A 21,205-nucleotide genomic window follows, 5' to 3' on the forward strand; every position below is an offset into this window, starting at 1 on the left:
AGAAAATTATTATAAATTTTTTTATTATAGTTAGTTGTTTATAATATTTTTTTTTTGAGGGGGCGGGGGGGGTTGTTTGTTTTGTAATATAAATATTAAAGCTTATAATTTGTTGCTAATATTAATTAACTATTAATTTTTCTTTTGTTTTTATAAATATTTTAATTACAAAACTTTTATTATATATAATATGAATAATCATAATAATAAAATTAATTTAAAATAAATTTATTTGATTTTAAAGCATAATTTCAATAATATTTTAGTTTCTTTTGTAGGGGGGAACAGGGGGGTTTCTTTTTTTATTATAAATAATTTACCTAACTACCACATTATTTAGTAAATTTTTGTTTTTATTTAGATTTTATTATATTATTTTTAACATTATTTTGTTATTGTTGTACGGTGCGTTGTAAAAATGTAAAATATGCTACGATTTTTATTATTTCTTTTTTTTTGTAAATACTCTGCTAAAAAGTATTTTAAAATGAATTTCTAATAATGATGTGGTTTGTTGGTTTCTTTCTTTCAATTATTTTTAAATGCAGGGCCATGTGTGTTAAAATGTGTTTGGTTGCTGGTGACTCTATATTTTATTGAACATTTAACTTTGTTTTTAAACTTTTTTCCTTTAAATATGTTAATATTTGTTATATGCCTTTTGATTTGTATGATTGATTTAAACAAAAATGTCTCTATGTGCTTGTATTTTTTTTTTTAAAAATATTTAAAAACTTATTTGTTAATTGAATCATAAATTATATTTTATAATTTTCAATTATTCAAAATAAAATCTAATGTTTCCTTAAGCAATTTTAAACACAGCTTCCAAATTGTTCCTACTTATTTCTGTTTCATTTCGTGTTAATTTTTTTTAAATAAATATTTTTTTTTATAATTGAAATACTTGTGGGATGCTCTGGTATACATTTTGTTATTGCTGTTGCAATAATTTCCAATTTAATATTCACCTGAAAGTAATTAAAAAAAAACAGACAAATAATTAAGTATGTTTTTTAAATATTTTGAAATAAAGAAAAATAAATTAATAAACAGTATTTTCAAAAATGAGGATCATTAGATATCCGTACTGTCTATATTAATGACTTAGTAATCCAGATATAGATCAAAAATAGCCCAAAAATCAAGTTTGTCCCGGTCGATTTTAAATAGCAACCGATCCGGAAGAATTCTCGATATATTGATGTATCAATCATGTATATAATTTAGTTGGGGGCTACGGAAAGTTGATTTTAATATACAGACGGACAGGCGGACATGGCTATATAGACTTCGTTATCTATAACGATCCAGAATATATATAATTTGTGGGGTCACAAATGAAAAATATAGAAATTACAGACGGAATGACAAACTTATTGCCACTCATGGTGAAGGGTATAAAAACAGTGAAATTAGTGGAAAAAATCTCGGTTTTTTATACAACTTCTAACGTTGAAAATAATGTATTTCAGGCGATTGTTTTCTCAACCTAGAGCAATCTGCAAGAGCTGTGCAGTTGTTCTGCCGACATTTTTACTTATGCTTAGCAATAAAAATGTCTACGTGGAGACCTAGATCCAAGATGATTACATGGGCCTCCAATCAACAGTTCTACGAATCCTTGTTACAGCTTGATATCAACTATTGCAATTTCTAGATTATCTCTCACGAATATTTCAAAACACATCTTTTACCACTGGCACTTTTAATTTCTTATAGGTTCAGATATCATGGATCGCCCATCATGATGCTTTTAAATAGGGCCGATAAGGAGTACCTTTTGTTCTGCGGTTCCTCACTTTTGAAAATACTGTTTATTAATTTTAATATTATTAAAACAAACTTTTATGAAAAAAATTTGGATTAAAATATATATAACCTGATTTTTCCTTTAATTTGATATCCTTATTGTCATATACACGACTTAGTAATAGCGATATTGGTGAAAACTTGAGGTAGTCATGTGTTTTTGCTTATATCTCAGCCATTTATGGGCCGAATTTCTCAATTTTAAATAAAAGGTCTTTCAAGAGGGACTTTCAAACATTGACAGTTGACAGCGGCCATATAGCTGAAGGATGTCATTTATTCAGTTTGTTTTGCCAAATTAACATGGATCGATATAGCGTTCAAAAACAAGTTCAAATGATAAAATGGTTTTATTCTGACGCTAATTTTCATCAAAACATCATCTTCATTGTGGATGGATATGGATGGATGGATTCGTCATCTAATAAAATTATCGAATTTGAGACGATATCAATCCACATGAAATCCAAGAAAGTCCAATGAATTTTGGATCACCGTTAATGGCGAGCGCTGCAGGTCGGTGATTGCCAACTTATTTTAGCCTGATTTGGATGATATCCATGATATGACCATTGACATGTGGTTTCAACAAGATGATACTACACGGCTGACGCCACATTGGACATTCTGCACGATTGCTTTGAGGGCATGGTCATCTCAGGTGGATGTCATGTGAACTGGCTATCAAGATCGTGCTTTTCGAAACCGTTAGACTTTTTCTTGAGGGGTTTTCTTAAGCCGCAGGTCACAAATAATTCAGAAAACCAGGTTTCGGTACAACAAAACCGGTCATTCTGATTAAAACGAAGGGATTATATTCCTGGTCCCCGAACGAAATTAAAAATCTAGGTTAGGTTCCGTGGGCAGCCAATCTTCAAGCAGCCCACTTGGGTTCAGTCAAAAAGCTGATCCCGTTGTGTTATCCAGGAAGTAATCAGCAGGTCTGATTACTTCCTGGTTTCAAAGTTTTTCATAAATATGTTTGATTGAGCTTCATTAAAACCGGTTAACCGTCTTACAAACACTGGTTTCTCAAAAAACCGAAAAGTTAAAAAACCGAAACCGGTGGAGTTTACAAAGATGAAAAAACCGGTTGACCTATTTTCGGTTTTGGATATATCTGTCAACCAGTTTCTCAGCTGAAGGATGTGGATGTGCGGGAATGGATGTGTTACGCTACCTCATGTTGGCCTGAGCCGGACAATGATAAATAGGTAGTTGAAACAGAGGAATCCTATAAGTAGATTCGCCCCGCTGGCAAGCCAGTTCGTCCTCGCAATAACACAAGTGGTTTCATTGGTACATCTGTTTTGTCTCATACAATTTCTGCTGGACAATCGTCTTTCAATTTGCAAGGGAAATAACAGAAAAGGGATCAATCGCCTATTCAAACATCACATAAGGGTTATCCTAGAATGTCTGGCTATCTCAGTTAGATACACTCAGCATTTTACGCTTAATCTAGATAGCTATCTAGCTATCGGTAAATATACAGATATCCCCAGATATTCCTAATACCCTAGACATTTGGATTTACGTTTTATGGCAGTAATTTCCTCATGATGAGGAGTGCAAAAGTTAGGTAGCTTCAAGTAGGAATTTATTCCATAGTCCTCGTTAAAGAATTCACCATTTAAAATTATTATGTGAAATTGCATATCAAAGAATAGTTTTGCGATGTAGCAATCGACATTGCAATGAATGTTGCCATAGTAGTCTAATATTTTAGAGTCTCCTAGGTCATTACCACACCACGAGCCTCGAGCATTCAGCCTCACAGCAGAGCTGAGAGCCATTTATATCACCATCAAGTCAATCTGTTTTATATAGTGAATATCAGAAAATTAATCGAGAAGAATTATCCATGACATGCCACCAAACCATTACTTCTTAAAACTCAATAAGCTTTAAAGATCCAATAGATACTCTTCTATCCAATACCCCATTTTCGTACTAATTACCCTCTTGCTAGAGTAAAACATAAGAATAAATCGATTTTGGACTTCCTAGATCTTGGGGGAGCTTCAGAAAGTTCTGTTCAGTTAAAGAACGAATTTTCTCTGTAATATGGTGTGCGACGCACTGGCCAAACGGGTTGGGTTCTTGTGGATGAACTTAGAAGTATGCGGCTAATGGTGAACAAATTGTCTAATACCATTAAAATAGGGGTCGGCATAAATAGAACTTGGAATATGAGTTATAATAACATGTTAGACGGTCGTGTTGATAACTAATAAATAACAGATGGCATATTCCACTTCAGTAATGGTAGGCTGCTCTAGCGAATCAATAGATTTGAATACTCTTCTCCGATAGTAACTTCTTACATCTCCTGCTGTCGAGAAGCTGGAAAATAAACTTTGATGCATTGGTCTATACATGATAATTTTATACCATTATCTGTCGGATATAGGTCTAAATAGTAAGGAGATCAATTGGGATGAGGTATAACTTGCACTGTTTCAAAAAGTGTTAAATTAAGTAAGCATGATACTGAATTATCAGACCTGGAACTGATGCAACTATATGATCAATGCTCATGCGAGCATTTAAATCTACTCTATTCTCGCGACTACCCTCTGAGACCATTTAAGTTTTGCTTATTGAGTCATTATCCTAATTGGATGAGTACGAATGGCAAATGTTGTCATTATAATCGGCAAATGAATAGAAAAATTCGGAAATTCGACATTGAAGGTCATTTACATATATTCCATATAAATTGAGAGAAGTCACAATAGCACCATCTATCCGATAGAAAGGGGCAGTTCTCCCGTATAACATTACGAACTCCAACTATTTAACAAGATGATATTTTACCATAATCTCAAAGTTATTTTCCTTTTAAGGAAACATCGAAGAACTTCAGGAACTTTGACCATAAGGTTGATATTTTGATATACTCTTTGTCCTAGCTGCTAAATAAGTTTAAAAATATTCTAATATTTTATTAAAATTGTTCTACTTACTTGGACATTCTGGTGGATTCATGTAACCAAATACATTAAGCTCATACAGAGAGGCTAAAGTTATAAATAATAAATACCACACCATCAGTATGATGCCTAGGCGTTTATCCAATTTCCAACCATTTAAATGGGTTGACAGTAATAAAAATATAACCGTTGAGAATAGTGACAGTGTTGAGTAAGCCAAACCTTTAAAAGATAAAAAAAAACATTTCAATAAGTATGTTGAATGAATTTATCAATATTAATTTTATTATAATATGTATAAAAATAAATCAAAAAATAATAATAATTTAATTAATGTTGTAACAACTACATTAAAGAAAAACTAATACTACATAACTTCTAACTACAAAATGTTGAAGAAGTGTTGATCAGTTGTAATCATGGTTCCGATTCTCATAAGATTCCATTTCAGTGTTTACCCATATAATCAGGGTTCCATTTGCCTTGATACGAATAAGTTTAAGAGATTTAATAGTGTTTAAATTGAACATTATCGGGCATTATATTAAGTTATTGACCGATCTGTACAAAACATTGAAGTTTGATTTCTTCTTATATAGATTTTTTATAGAGGGTATTCAGACACTTATGACCGAAATATAACTGTTTCCGAATGATATTTGTATGCGGACTAGATGTACTAGGGGACCGATATCAATCAGTTTTTAATAGGATTCGTTCTTTGTCCAATAAAGATCACTTGGTAAATTTCGTTGTAATACGATCAGTAGTTTGTTTAGAAGCTTTTTATTTTGGAAATAATTCGGTAGCTCTTGAACGTTTGGAGTTTCGGGTATATTAATGAAATTTCATATAGTCACTGTTAAGGAGTTTTTGAGATAATTTGTTTTTACATGGGTTCGTAGTTGTAATGGGGGCTAGTGGGTGGCTTCCCAAAATTAACTGAGTTTCGGGTGTAGGCCTTATATGATTGATTTATCCAGTTCTAGACCGATCCGTACAAAATTTTGAAGTTTGATTTCTTACTATAAAATAATGTATTTGTGCATAAATTTGTGAGGATAAACCGGCTGATAAAATTTAGTTTCGTCATCTATGATGTCCAAATGAAATAATGAACTGATTTCAACCAGTTTCATGACGGACATGAATAGTTCACTCAGAAAGTGATTCAGAGTTGATTGGTATAAGGTGGTGAAGATGGTAACTATGTCTATATTTAATAATATTTCGATTGCTTAGTTTACAAACGTGCGAAGTACACTTTTAATACGAAACGTAAAAATACGCAAATTGCATAAACAAAGTTTACAATTATTACAATTAAAAGTGCTAAGTCCATTTAGTAGTGTACAAACCACAAAGTATACAGAGGCGTCACGAGACAGAAAATAATATAGTTCTATATTTGTTTCATTTTTAGTAACTGCCCTTTTCATTTTGTTTTAGTCTTAATTTTCTGCCGCAATAATTCAATTTCTTTCCGATTTAGTTTGATGCAATTATTTATTTTTGTAATATTTCACTTTTAATTGCCATTGTACATGTGGAGTTTAATTTTGTAAACGTAAAAAACAACCAAGAATTTTGTTTCATTTAAATTTACACGTAAACAATACACACATTTTTATAATTTTCCATTTTAAAAAATTTTGTGCCACAGACTACGAAAAAATTGTCTTACTAATTTATTTGTTTGTTTTGTTCACATTTCTTTGTCTACCAAATTCGTGTTGTATATAGCGTTTTGCTTTAACACATCACTGATATTGTAGTACAAAATATATTGCTATCTCTTTTTATGAGAACTGCCCTAACATCTGATTTGGCTGCATATATTCGACTGTGCCAAACTATACTTTAAAAAATTAAAATTTTATTTTTTAGTGGAAAAATAAAAAAAAAAATTAAAAATTTAGTTTTCAATTTTTTTTCTTTTTTTAAAAAATTTTTTATTTATTAGTGAAAAAAAATTTGATGACAAAACAAAATTTTAAAAATTTTTTTCCAACATTTTGTTTTTAATTTTTTTATATAAAATAAATCGATTTTGAGCCATTGTAGGTATTTGAAATATGTATCAATAGATGTCCACATTGTCTATATTAATGACTTAGTAATCCATATATCTCAGCCATTTGTTGGCCGATTTTCTCGATTTTTAACAGTAACTGAACCAGAACTGTAGCGGATATATATATGGGGGATTTCATTTCAAGTGAACCAACTTTTCAAATCGATGTCTTCCAATCGGGGTGAAATTTGCACCAAGGTTAGTTCTATCAACAAGATCGGTCAAGAAGTCTCTGAGTTAAAATTTAACATTTTGGCCAAGCAGGTTTTTTGTGTGTCAAAATGTGTCCCAAATAGTTTAGATAGCTATTTCTTCAATCTTTTTTGACTTTTTTTTCCAAATGGGCCCTTTTTTTCTCAAAAGAAAGCTTCCTTGAAGACCTATTTAGTCGCTTAGTGGAATGCTAATTCAGAGAGTTCTCGATCGATATTGTTGAAAAATTGAATTACTATGAAGCTTGGTGCAAATTTCATCCCGAACGGAAGACCTTGATTTCAAAAGTTGGTTGACTTGACATGAAATCACCTATATGTATGAATGTATGTAAGCTATTTGAGGGCTACGAAAAGTTAATTTCAACATACAGACACGGACATGGCTATATCGACTTCGCTATAGATCCAGAATAAGTATATACATTAGGCCGGTTCGATTTGTATGAACGATCAAAAAGTAAAAAATCGTATAACAGAAACCTAGGTCTAAAATCAAATCCTATCTTGCGCATTTTGTCTTGTATCCATTAAAAAATTTATTAAATAAAATATATATACTGAAATGTCATTGGATAAAAGACGAAATCCGAAAGGTAGGATTTGATTTTAGATCTATGGTTTCTTGGGAAAAATTTCTTATAATTTTCCTTAGATTGCGTGAAAAGGAACTTAGAACGTTTGCACACTAAGCTAACGATATATGTATTATGAAATTATCATTATAAAAATACAAAATAATTGTTATATGAGGAGTACATAATTAAATGTTAATAAATATGGATATCTGTTTATATAGTTAATATGTTTATTAATTTTAAATAAAAAACCGTGTATTTATTTAGAAAAGTGTATGTAAAAGACAAATTAGTGTTGTCTGTGACAGGTATTTAAGTGTAAGAATTTTGAATTTGTTTATAAAACAAGATTGAGTAAGCCGAATAACAAATTTATCTCGTGTTTTATTCTAGTAGCAGAAGCTAAACACATGTAAAATTTGCGCTTGTTCTATAAACAGACTGCTGGTTATTCTGATTTAATATTAAAATATTATCTTTTTGTAAAGGAAAACAGTGAAATTCTTTGCCAATTTGATAGTTACATTTTGCTTATTAAAACAACAAAATAATGTCCGGCAAATACATACTGCTGTAATGTGTGTGTGTGTAACAGCTTTTATCAGCTTAACAGAGTGCTTAAAGTGAACGCTTTATGTTAATAACATAAGAGTAGTATGTATATATGTAAGTAGCAGCAGTGCAATACAATGGATATACAATAATAACATTTTAAAATTCGTTTAAAGCTTATGTTACCTCGAACAGACAATTTCTGAATTTACCCTTTCCTTATTTAGTAATAAAATAAATTTATTTATCCTGAGCTGTCCTTAAGTCTTCCATAAGAAACATTCTTTTTGTTGATAGCAGTGGAGGGGGAAGTTCTGGATGTTTAAACTTACCTTTTGAAATGACATTGACATGAGAGCCGGGCTTAATGATAGCTGTTTGTATGAACCACGGAAGACCTAAGCACACTAGGATATCAAAGACATTCGAGCCGATTGCATTTGAAACGGCCATATCGCCATAACCCTCTTTGATAACGGCTATTGAGCTTAGGGCATCGGGAACTGAAACACCAGCAGCAACAAAGGTCAGACCCATTACCGTGTCCGGTATGGATAAGGTCGAGCCAATGACTGTGATCATCCAAACCATAAAGTACGAATAGAATGAGATCCAGATCATGGAGATGAGAAATGTGAAGGGATACCAATTGCGATATTTTTCGGTGCGGCAGTCGGGCATGGTTTTCTGGCAGAGGAAGTGTATGGGATAGACGACGTACCAGGAGATCAGTGTTGGTAAACCTCCCGTTGTCGGACGCTCCAGAGGATTGGGTCTTGACTCCTTCGATTTATCGCTGGACTTGTAGTATTCCACAGCGGCCGGCTGTGGCTTACCCACCACTGGTTTTTGTGCATTATCACCGGTAGGCGATTGTGTGACCACCGATTCGGGTTGATCGGGATTGTAGCCAATGTTCTCTTGTCCTTGGCCAGCATTGTATTGGCTCATGCCCCAATCGTCTACAGCCGCCGGTTGAACGGAGGATCTAGCACTGACGCCCACAGGATCGGAAGTTTCACCCCAAGCTGCATTTGGATCCCAACTGGCGTTTGGATCGGTATAATTTTGATATTCTTGTTGCTGCTGGTTTTCTGACGAGGATGCGGCGTTAGGCTCCTGTGACAAATTAGTCTGCTGTTGAGTGCCTTGCGTGTAGTTATTATCTTGGACATTTTTGTAGGTTACAAGCGATGATTGTTCCTCTTTGGTTGGAAGTTTGAAGGGAAGATTCAAAGACAAGGCCCAGCGTTCCAGTTCAGTGTTGAAGCACAAAGCGACACAGTAAACAACATAAAATAACAGCATTACCACGGATTCAAACTGTAAAGAAGATAACCAAAGAAAGTAATTTAATAATGTTAAGAGCTTCTCTATTCAATGTAAATAAATAAACTTACACAGGATATAACATCATTGAATATGATGATCAACATGACCAATATCGAAATGCAATAAAAGAAACAATCTCGCACCAAAGGCCACCAATTGAGTTGGCAAACGGTGCCGGAACATAAAGCACAAACGGAAATGACAAACATGATATTGAAAACGGCCGAACCAATGACACCACTAATACCAATGTCATCTTTGGCAAAGAACACACCAATAACAACGGTGGCCAATTCAGGGGCCGAACTGCCAGCAGCCATAAACGTAGCACCAGCCACATCAGGAGACAATTTCAGTTCTATATTTACAGACAACAATATTCAATATGAATTCTTAATTAATAACTACAAATTAAATTCAATACTAACCTTCACACAATCTATCCAAACTGGCTACAAAATACTCATCACACACAATGGCCAAACCAAAGAAGGTGAATACGGCCACCAGGACGTGTATGATGAGACCACCATGTGTTCTCAGCCATTTGCTCATTAAGGGCTGAGGAAATTGTTCTATGGCTGGCGGTGTGCAATTATCTCGCTTTGGACGCCAAGTAGGAACTGCTTCTTTGGCCATAGGAATTGTAGCCTGGGTGGTTTCAACATTTAGCTAAATTTCAAGCATACAAATTATTTTTATTTTAGAAATCTACACATTGTAATTCGTTTGTAATTTTATAATTTACCTCTGTTTCTACATTCAGTTCTGTTGAGGTTTCTATTGATCTGTCGTATTCCTCACCATTTTCATTCTCTAAATTACCCGCATCAAATGGTTTCTCTGTGCTCTCACCACTTTTGGCCGAGTAGACTGTAACACAATAGTATATCAGGAATAATATGCCCATATTCCAGAACCGGGATCTTCTTGTTCTTCTGCAGTTAATCTGGAATTATTATAAAGAGATACATATTTAATTTTATTAATTCATTTCGTATAAGTACTACTTGGTATAAAAGTATAAAGTTATAAAAGTATAAACTTATAAAATAATAAAATTATAAATGGATTCAATATTAGGGAATACTCAGACGGTTCTAAGATGAATTGCGGTGAATGTTCTGCTATCTTCTTTGATTAATCTGGATATAATCATCATTCTGTTTCCCATATAAAACTGGCATCTTCGTCGACAGCACTTATGTTACTCAGTGCAACAAAAAGCTGGTTCGTCTAGGACATCTATCTGCCATTACATAAGTTTAGGTCCACAGTTATTGTCAGAAGTGACAATAGATGGCTCAGAATTTAAAGTTTCCGGAAAAAAATTGAATTGGATATAATAAGAAATTCACAATACTACTCTTGAATGGAAACTGAAAGGACTTTTTGAGATTAATGGTAGTGTTAATGGGTCATTAAACAATCGGCAAGGATGTATGCGGAAATAAACTTTCTAGCAACAGTTCACGATCCATAGTGGGGCAGAATCAAATTATTTTGGAATTAAATCTGTCATATCTAACTGGCTGATACGATTGGCATAAATATAGACGTAACAGAACAGTGTTCGAGTTTATTTCTTTAAGACGAATCCAAAGACTTCTCAGGAGTAGCGCTGTGGGGTCTCAAAGTAGGACACCTCAGACATGTTAAATTTTTAAACGCTTGCGAATTTTAATATATTCGTATTTTAAAGCTTTTCATTGATTTTTAAATATTTTTTTTAGAAAGATTGTAAAAATAGCTAACTAAACTATTTGGGACACATTTTATTACAATTGGTAATAAAATACATGGATGAGACAAAACACATGTTTGGCCAAAATGTCAAATTTTGATCCCCTTTAACTCAGAGAGTTCTTGGCCGATCTTGTTGAAAAATTGTGTCTGAATTACTATCCAATAGGTCTAATGTTGGTGCATTTCATCCCGATCGGAAGACATCGATTTTAAAAGTTGGTTCACATGAAATGCCCCATATATATTCTGTGTCGTTATAGATAGCGGAGTCGATATAGACATGTCCGTCTGTATGTTGAAATCAACTTTCCGTAGCCCCCAAATAACTTACATACATGATTCATACATTAATAAATCTGCAATAGACCAGGTTCGGTTGCTATTTAAATATAGATATCTGATATTTCAAAGACCTTTGCAATGGCGTATATAATGCCATAATAAGTTGGACCCACAATGGGTTAAAATCCGGAAACATATTTTTTAAACCGAATTTTTTTTTAAATTTTTTTTCAGTTATAAATTTGAAAAAAAAAAATTTTGAAAAAGAAATTAAAAAAAAATTCCCATAAAATTAAAAAAAAATTTGAAATTTTTATTTTAAAGTATAATTTGGTGAATTTGAATAAAAAATTAAGAGACCTAATTTAAAATTTTGTTCTGTTAGTTAAATAATAAATAAAAAAATCATATGAACAATCATCTTTTATGTGTTCAAAAATATTTGAATTTGAAAATTGAGAAAATTTTGAATTTACGTATTTTTGTTGGTCGAATTACTCTGTGCTTCCTAAAACAGAAGTTTCTAAGAGATCTTATAAAGCTTTTATATTTGTTTGAAAGGTATCTAACAAGGCTAGCTTTAAAATACAATATAAAACGTCTAAAATACGGTAATAGGAGTTTACCTAGGCCGAATTTAACATATTTTTTATCGACATTTTGAATTAAGTGTTTTTAAGTCCCAATGATGGGATTCAACAATATACTATGATGTTTTAGATACTATAATGGATTCCAAATTATTCATATTAATATTTTACCAGCCCTCACCAAATGTGGACTTTATGGTCTAAATTCCAAAAAATGGAAATTGCGGTGTTTTACATTTGGTATCAAAAGCTGTACCGTCGTAAAGAATTTTATCGCAATATGTTAACGAACAAACCTTTTATAGAATACTAGTTTAACCCATTGCGCTTCGCTACCACTACCGTGAAAGGACTAATTTATAAAATTATTTATAAAATGTACTTTCCAATTAAACGAACATAATTTCAAATTAATATTTTGTACGAGTCCCAAAATAGGTAACTTTAAATTTGAATATTGTAGAAATTTTGATTTTCACAGATTTTTAGTATCTTGTGAACGCGGGTTTTGTTTTTAATAACGTATGTATATGTTATTTTGAAGGATAAATAACTGTCATCTAATCTCACTTAGTTATTGAACATTATAGTGTAAACCATGATATAAAAAAATTACAAGGTAGGTAGGGATTTTTGAAGTTTATTTTATTTGTAAATATTCAGTGAAACGTTGCCACATTTAGAAAAATGTTACAATACTCCGAGAAATTTTCCATGAAATATGTGTAGTATGTAACAGTTCACAATACTGCAATTTATATTTAAAATAAATAAAAAACGGATTAATCTAAGACGTGTGCCTTTATATAATGACAATTAAAAGCTGCCCGAAGATAGTGATACCTTTTTCAATCACACTTTTAAAAAATGGATGTTTTTAAATTTATCAGAGGAATTCTAACGTTGCCCAATTGTTGCATCAAAAGGATTTTGTGGTCGACTTTCTTTTATAAAACTAGCCTGTGCTACAAACGTGTTACTGCAGTCTTTACTAACTACTTTATGTGTTGGCTAGAGATTTGAGAGAAGACTTTTATCCCTATTTTCAACGTGTCCTGGATAGATTAATATGTTTGCTCTAGTCACGATACTAACCAATTGGAGTGGACTTTTAGTGTGTTTCGCTTATCTTTTATGGTTCTTAAGCCTTATTTGAAACGCAATATAGGCTTTGTCTTCAATTGTATACCACCCTTGCTGGACGAGAGACGCTATGTAGAACGTGTTACCAATTATGCCGTTTGTCATTTATTGATTATGTTCGTGATTATGGCAAGTTCCTGGAGTTTATATTGACAACTATAGAGCGTGAAAAATCTGATTGAGTGCAGGGCTTTGGGAGTTTATTGAGATAAAGCGCGGCGTAAAGGGACAATTCCATGGCATTGCCGGAGACTTTGTAGTTTATTTTAGAATCTTTGGTGGCGGATAAGAAGATAAAACCACAACAGAGTCAGCTGTTGAATGATATAGTGGAATATCGTCAAATATTCCACTGTATTATTCATCATACCAAGTATCTGACAGTTATCCCAATGAAATTGTCTCTCAAATCTTATTAAGAGATTATACAAACGGTTGTACATTCGTAAAATTGTTCTCTTATTCGTGGAGGTGCAAGAGGTTTGTGTCGGCAAACAGCTTTGTGATTTAGTTGCAGATATAACCACAATACAGCATAAACTAAATCCTTATGCTAACGATAATCAGGAATTGAAAACCTTGGCCAGAATTGTGTTGCTGCTCAATGCCTTGGATAAACGAGCAATAATATTTTGAATAAAATATTTTTTTTATTTTATTTATATTTGAAGTAACTATACTTCAATAAAGGCAAAAATCGGATTAAGTTTAATGAATATGGTAGCTTTGTTTTAGATATAAACTTCAAATCCCCTTTATTGTCAAATGCTTAATTAGGTTGACATAAAGAGAAAATGAAACTACCTTGTACTTTTTATATCATGAGGTATACTCTGTAGAAAATAAATTCTCAATTATACAATTCTTGTAACGTCAAACAAAAGAAAATATGAAAAAAATCAAAATCAAAGTTTGACGTTATAGGCACAAATATTGAAAACTCTCCCTAGTGATTCTACTTTCTACAATTATTGTATCATGGTGTAAACTACAAAGTTTTTTTTTTGCTTCAAAAATGTCGTATTTTGTACCAACAAATCATCATATGCGGGAAGTTTTGCTTTACTTCTTTAATTTGACCGATTGCTCACCGAAGCTTATGGTAAATGTGTTCCATCGAATTCAACGTGCGAGGAATCGTGTGAAATTCAGAAGTGATGATTTTGATACGGAAGACAAGGGTCGCTCAGGTCAACCAAAATAGTTTGAAGACCAAGAATTGGAGACATTACTCCATGAAGATGGTTGTCAAACTCAACAAGAGCTTGTCAATGGGAGCTAGCTAGTCAATCAGCAATTTCAAAACGTTTGCCAGCAGCAGGATTCATCCAAAAGCAAGGACATTGGGTACCATACGAATTGAGGCTGTTGGACCTTGAAAGACTATTTTGCATATCCGAAATGATTTCTGAACGCTGTAAAAGAAAATAATTTTTGCGCCGAATCATTACTTGCGATGAAAAAATTGATCCATTACGATAACCCGAAGTGTAACAGATCGTATGTGAAGTCCGCCCAACCAGCCGATCAATACGAAAGCCGAAAATCTATGGCGCTAAGGTAATTCTATGTGCCATTGTATCAGCCGATTGGAAATGACATTATTTCTTATCTTTTCTGAAGATTGTGTGACCTTATTATTTCACTGCACAGGTGAAAGTTAACAATAAATATTTCAAATAGTTTTTACAAATATAGAGAAATATTTCGTATTTGTTGATGAACTCAAAACATGTTTTAAAATATTTCTTGAGGTCTTTACCGAATTTGGGATCAAAATTATGAAACGTTGATTATGAACAAAGCAAATACAAATTTGTAAAAAATCTCACTAAAAATTTCTTTTCAATATTATGCAAATTAAAAGCTTTAAAGCCTTTTAAGGAATAAATATCAAACAATACAAGCTAGATTTATTCACTATCTTTTTGACAGCAAAGCCAACCCACCAAAAGTCTTTTGTTTTCCACAGCATGTGTCTGTTTTAAGTCAAAAATAAATACTCGAGTGCTCCGTGCTTGTATTGTTGTAAATTCAATTTAAATCATTCCTTCCACTTAAGGAAACAAAATAGTTTTGTTTCCTTCTTTTAGCCCCTTAACAAAAAGCCAACCATACGGAATGTGTCTTAAATGAAATAAAGATGGAAAAACTATTGTGTGTGAGGTTGCTGTTTTGTTAGTGTAGGGAATTAAGTGGGATTTAAGTTGGCTATGGATTTTGTAAGAAAAACTAACCTACAAATTGTGTGTTGAGAAGCATAAATTCATGGTTACAATTTTAGCAACGAAACAAACTAACTGACTGACTAACTGACGATGTAACGATGGCGACGACAATGTCTACGTTAACGTATCCGCTCAGAATGTTGATGATTATGATGAGGATGAGTTTGAAGATGATGATATGCTCTGTTAGTCTGATTGGCGCCAAAAGCTGTTTGCCTTTTAGATTATATTGTTGCAAATTCATAAGTATATCTTTTACACATTCATACATACATATGTATATGAAATATTTGTTTAAATATGTATGTATATACCAACACAATTTATACATATATATGTATGAATTTATTACATATATTGTATGTTATTGTATTAAGGGAAATTAGACTTGACAGATTAACAAAAACAAATATAAACCCACCCCTGTACAAATCCATACAAACATATTTCATTTGTCCAAAATCAACAACAAAACACCGTCACGTATGAGTAATAATAACGGAATATCAATACTAGTCAGAGATGGAAAAAAGGGGATACAATTTTTTGGCTACACTTTTTGGCACAATTTCTAGGGTACTCTAGTAACTTTTAACGTTCGAAATTTCTATAAAGAATGTTGGAACATTTTTTAGAAATTTTTTCATACGGTAGTAAATCTGAATCATATAAACTACTGATCCGATTGCAAAATGATGTAAAGCGTGTTTTTTTCAGCCCAATAAAACTTACGAAAGGGTTAACTGTCAAACGAACTGTCATACTGCGCTAACTTTTTGACATTTATGATCAGTATAGCAGGCAAATCATCATGAATAGATTGACGCTAGAACAACGCTACCAAATTATCCAAATTTACTTTGAAAATGATGCAACTTATGGACGACTGTTTTATCGCATTACATCCAGAAAAATGCACCGTTTGGTGCGGTTGACTACCAAGGTCGTGCGATTTGACACCTCTCGATTATATACCATGGGGCACCGTGAATCTTTCATCGCAAGTAATGATTGGGTACAAAAATTATTTTCTTTTATAGCCTTCAAACATCATTTCGGATATGTAAAATTCTCTTTAAAGGTCTCTCGGCTTCAATTCATATGGTACCCAATTTCCCTGCTTTTGAATGAATTCTGGAAATTGCTGCTTGAGTAGCTTCCTATGATTTTGCAAGCTCTTGTTGAGTATGAGTATTTCATGGAGCAATAATGCCTTCAATTCTTGGTCTTCAATATTTTTTGGCCTAAGCGATCTTGTCTTCCGTGTCAAAATCACCACTTCTGAAACGAACAAATCATTTCTCGAACGTTGAAACCGATGGAACACATTCACCATAAGCTTTGGTGAGCAATCGGTGTGCTTCAGCGGCACTTTGTTTTCAAATTATAGAAGTAAAGCAAAACTTCCCGCAAAATTCGACATTTTCGATGCAAAAAAAAACGTTGCTGTTTCTCACTAACTAAGTGAGAATAAATGATAGATATGTACCCTTCAAAATGAAATATATGTTTTGAAATTTTGATAAAAAATAGGTAAATTTCCAAAGGACATAAGGACGACATATTCGAAAAATAAGACATGTTTTTTATATCAAAATGTTGTCCGTAAAGATACCTTACAGAAAAACATAAAATTATTATATGTTCTTAAAGAAAGTTTTTTTTTTTAAATAAAAAAAGAGTTAAGTCACCTTTTCTCCCAAAACAGCAAAAATCTACAATTTTTATACCCTTCACCTTCGTGAAAATGGTATATATACGTTTGTCATTCCGTTTGTAATTTCTACAATTCATTTCCAACCCTATAAAGTAAATACATATATTCTGGATCCTTATAGATAGCGGAGTCGATTAAGACGGACCTGGGTCTGTCTGACTGTCTGTTGAAATAAATTTTCTGAAGACCCCTGATATCTTCGGGATTCAAATCTTCAATAATTCTGTCAGACATGCTTTCGAGAAGTTTCTATTTAACCCCTTAATGCATATTGTTGCCAATTGTCTACATTCCAGTTCCACTTAATTTTAGACGAATATAAGCTTGATACTAATTCAGATTGTAATTCAGAAAAATCAAATGGAGTACAAAATGTTTCAGCTAAAGATATTCTAAATCAAACTAAAGCTAAAGGAAATATAATAAATAAAAATCAACTAAATATTTGATATTTTATAGAAAAATAAAAGTAAAAATCAGCAAAATCGGTCCACAAATGGCTGAGATATGAGGAAAAAACCAGGACAACCTCGATCTTTGTCCTATATCTGGATTACTAAGTCATTAATATAGACAATATGGATAACTAATGATAGATATTTCAAAGAACTTTGCAACGACGCGTCGATCGGGGGATCGCGACGTATATAATACCATAGTATTTGAATTTTGACTTTTTTTGAATTTTTTATCCGAATTTTTTTCACCAAAAAATTTTTTTTTTAAATTTAAAAAAAAAATTAGAAAACAATTCGAAAAACCAAAACTGAATGGATTCGAAAGTAGACCAAGGTATGGAAAAATTTAAAAATTTAAGTTTTTTAATTCGAAAATTATAAGAGATAAATAGCACACGCAAGTATGATCTAGCCGAGCGCTTTCCAGCGCTGAAATCCGATGGGAAACAAAAAAATTTGTCGAAGGTACCCTACTTTGAGCCTCCGCCTCTGGAGTATTTGTAGGGTACATTTTACTCCTTGGCTACGCTCATGTCAAATTTTATTCCAATCGGATCAGCCGTTTAGAAATGCCAGATTTATTTTCAAAAAATTTTGATTCTGCCCCATTGTGCCTTGTTAACGAATTTGATAGAAGAATGGCCTATGAGGGAGATGGAACTCAGGTGGTCAAATATCATCACTTGTACAATATCCAGAATGCACTGGCCTACTCTGATAGGATAAGACCAGGGGCTCGATTCTGGTTCTGTAAAACGGTGAAATGAAAAAAAACTTTTTATTTTCGATTTCTTAAGAACTTTTAATATTATCATTTCACAATTACACAAATTGCGATTGCCGTTCTTCAATTTGTTTTATTCAACTTTTTCTTTTCATATGAAAACATTTGAATTTATTTATAATTTTTTCACTAAACGAGAATCAGAAACTCTATGAAAATATGAAAAAACTTTTCATTTCACCGTTTCACAGAACCAGAATCGACCCCCAGGACTCTTTTGTCTCTTAGGAGGAATTCGATTAGGCTTCTCACGGGTATGATTGGAAACATGTCGGAACGTATGGTTTATCCACGTTATAGCTATTGTAGAAGTTGTTTAAGTGAAGAGTCTTCCGCCTCTTCAACACCTTCTATGGTACTACATCTTGGTAGAGCTCTTTTTCATGATCTGGACTGTCTCAGAGATGTGTCACTAGTAAATATGATTAGATTTATTAGAAGTACCGGTTGGTTCTAGTAAACACATAGTCAACGAAAATAGGGAGGGAAACTATTCTCCTTTCTTTATTATTTATTTTATTGCAATAAATCATTCCTATAAAACTTATGCTATGTTCACACTTGGGCTTTTAAACGTGTTTAAGCAAAATTTTGATTAAGTTAATCAAAGCCGTTCACATTACATTTGAGATGATTAAGTTGACACTAAAATGATAAAATTTATATTTCTTTAAGGCATTAAATATGGAAATAAATACTTTATTAAAGATACCAGCAGATTATTTTAAACTTTTTAATTATGAAATTGTGAACATTGATGAATTATTTACACCCTGTCTATACCTGACAAATTTGTATCATGATAAACTTCAAAATAGTTGTCAAGATAAAAAATTATCAGGTGTAGTCTCCATTTATTAGTATTATTGCTTCGTTATGACAAAATTGTTAGTGCTTTTGCTAAGACAACTTTGTCTTGACAACAAATGTCATTTATTGTTATGATAAATATTTGTCAAAATTTATTTATCGGTACTACACTAAAAGATGGCCGATGCTACATCATCATCAGTTTGAGGTATGTTCAGTTGATCCTACGTGATTAATGAAGTGATTAAGATTTAATCATGTCAATTTGAAGTGATTAACAAATCATTTAAATGTATGGATAATCATCTCGATTTTGAAGTGATTAGAGCTTAATCACGTTTGAGATGATTAACTCTGCAAATGTGAACATAGTATTAGATTACAGAGAATTGGTTATACTATCTTACATCGAAAATAGATTTCCAAAATATTTACTTCCTGTCCCACTGTGACCTGTGAAGGGTATAAAAACACCCTAATATAGCAGCAATGGTACCATTTGCCAATTCCCTTTTCGCAACCCTGTTACCAATACAGTATCGTGTATATCTGGCAGAGCAAGAGAGTGAGTAAGTGACTTTTTTGTTTGGCAGAAATTTGATACAAAATTTAAATAAAATCTAGTGATTACTTAATTGTAAATAAGGAAAATGATTTTTGTGTAAAAATTTTGTTATTGCAAGAGGGTATGGAATTCTGTATACAATTATTTTGTGTATGTCATTTCATAGATTTTTTTATTGCAAAGAAATATAATCACATTCCGTTTGTTAATGTCAGAGTCGAAGATTGAATTAATTTAAATTCGATTAAATTGTTGAATTAGATGAATTTTATGGGGAATTTTGCTGGTTAGCTTGTTAACCACAAATGAAATTTATTTCCACATGGTGGTATATTTGATTAACTTGAGTGAGTGATTTAAGTTGAAATCAGCAGGTTTTGGAAAATTGGCAGTACCTAATGATTTTTTGGTATAAATTAATATTATATTATTTGCATGTTTTTCTTAGTATTTAAAGTTCATGGAAAATAAAACGAAACAGACAGCATTAAAAGTGGGATTGAAAAAATGTAATCTAGCTATTCAACAATAAGTAATTGGTTTTCACATCAAAACTTGTTTGAGAACCATAATGTTTCAAGAGCAAATAGTAACAGAATATGCTATCCGAACGAACAAAACTAAGCATACAAAATGTTTATTTGTTTTGAAGAAAATAATAACTTTAGAGGAGGATAGCTGTCAAGACAGGACACCTGTCATTGACATTTTTGTGTTTTGAAATAATGTCAAAAATATTTACTAGTTCCTTTAAAAAATATCACAGAATTTAAGAAATTTCTAAATTTTAAAAACCATCTCCTCTCACTTTTGACCACAAAACTATGCTGTCTCAAAATCAATTAAACTTTATATCTTTTTCAACAAGACAGGATATAAGATTCATAAATATTCATACTGTGTCAAAACATAATATCCTTCTTAAATGAAATGCTGAAAACTTGAATAAATAAATAAATTCAAACCCAACAATCTTTTCAACCACTCAACCATCCCTCTAAAATGCCAAAAATGTTTATGAAACATTTTTCAGTTTAATCTGTGCAAAGAAATCAATAAATTCGTAAAATTTGTTTGGCTCTTAAAGAAAATTTAATAAAAAATGAATTTGCAAACAATGTCATTGGGAAGAGGCAGCAGTGGCAACAACAACACTTCAGATATGGCAACTTCTTCATGGCAACTGTCACAAGCACTTTACAACTAGTTTAGTTTTCTATACAGATTATTGTAGTTGTTGTATTCAATTGCAATTGTTGTTGGAGCTGAACACCACCTCTTTTTGTTGCTGTGGGTACTTTTATGCCAGGGAATGGTTGGTGTACAATGACATGTTACAATTAGTCATAAACTACAGACAGTTTGTTTGATAGTTATTGGTAGTAT

At 32.2% G+C, this 21,205-nt stretch overlaps 1 protein-coding gene across 1 annotated transcript in view; it reads right to left on the minus strand.

The window, feature by feature from the left end:
* Window positions 1-709: 709 nt before the first annotated feature.
* The window catches only part of LOC135964295 (probable sodium/potassium/calcium exchanger CG1090), a 43,869-nt gene continuing 23,373 nt past the window's right edge, over window positions 710-21,205 (minus strand). The window contains exons 2-7 of the mRNA XM_065516490.1: window positions 10,245-10,445; window positions 9,925-10,168; window positions 9,565-9,854; window positions 8,497-9,487; window positions 4,782-4,970; window positions 710-971 (exon numbers count right to left, since the gene is read on the minus strand). Coding sequence (XP_065372562.1) covers window positions 961-971; window positions 4,782-4,970; window positions 8,497-9,487; window positions 9,565-9,854; window positions 9,925-10,168; window positions 10,245-10,445 — 1,926 coding nt within the window. The 3' untranslated portion in view covers window positions 710-960. The remainder of the gene's footprint in view (window positions 972-4,781; window positions 4,971-8,496; window positions 9,488-9,564; window positions 9,855-9,924; window positions 10,169-10,244; window positions 10,446-21,205) is intronic.

Source organism: Calliphora vicina, chromosome 1 (assembly GCF_958450345.1).
Source record: "Calliphora vicina chromosome 1, idCalVici1.1, whole genome shotgun sequence".
In the NCBI taxonomy this organism is placed as follows: Eukaryota; Metazoa; Arthropoda; class Insecta; order Diptera; family Calliphoridae; genus Calliphora; species Calliphora vicina.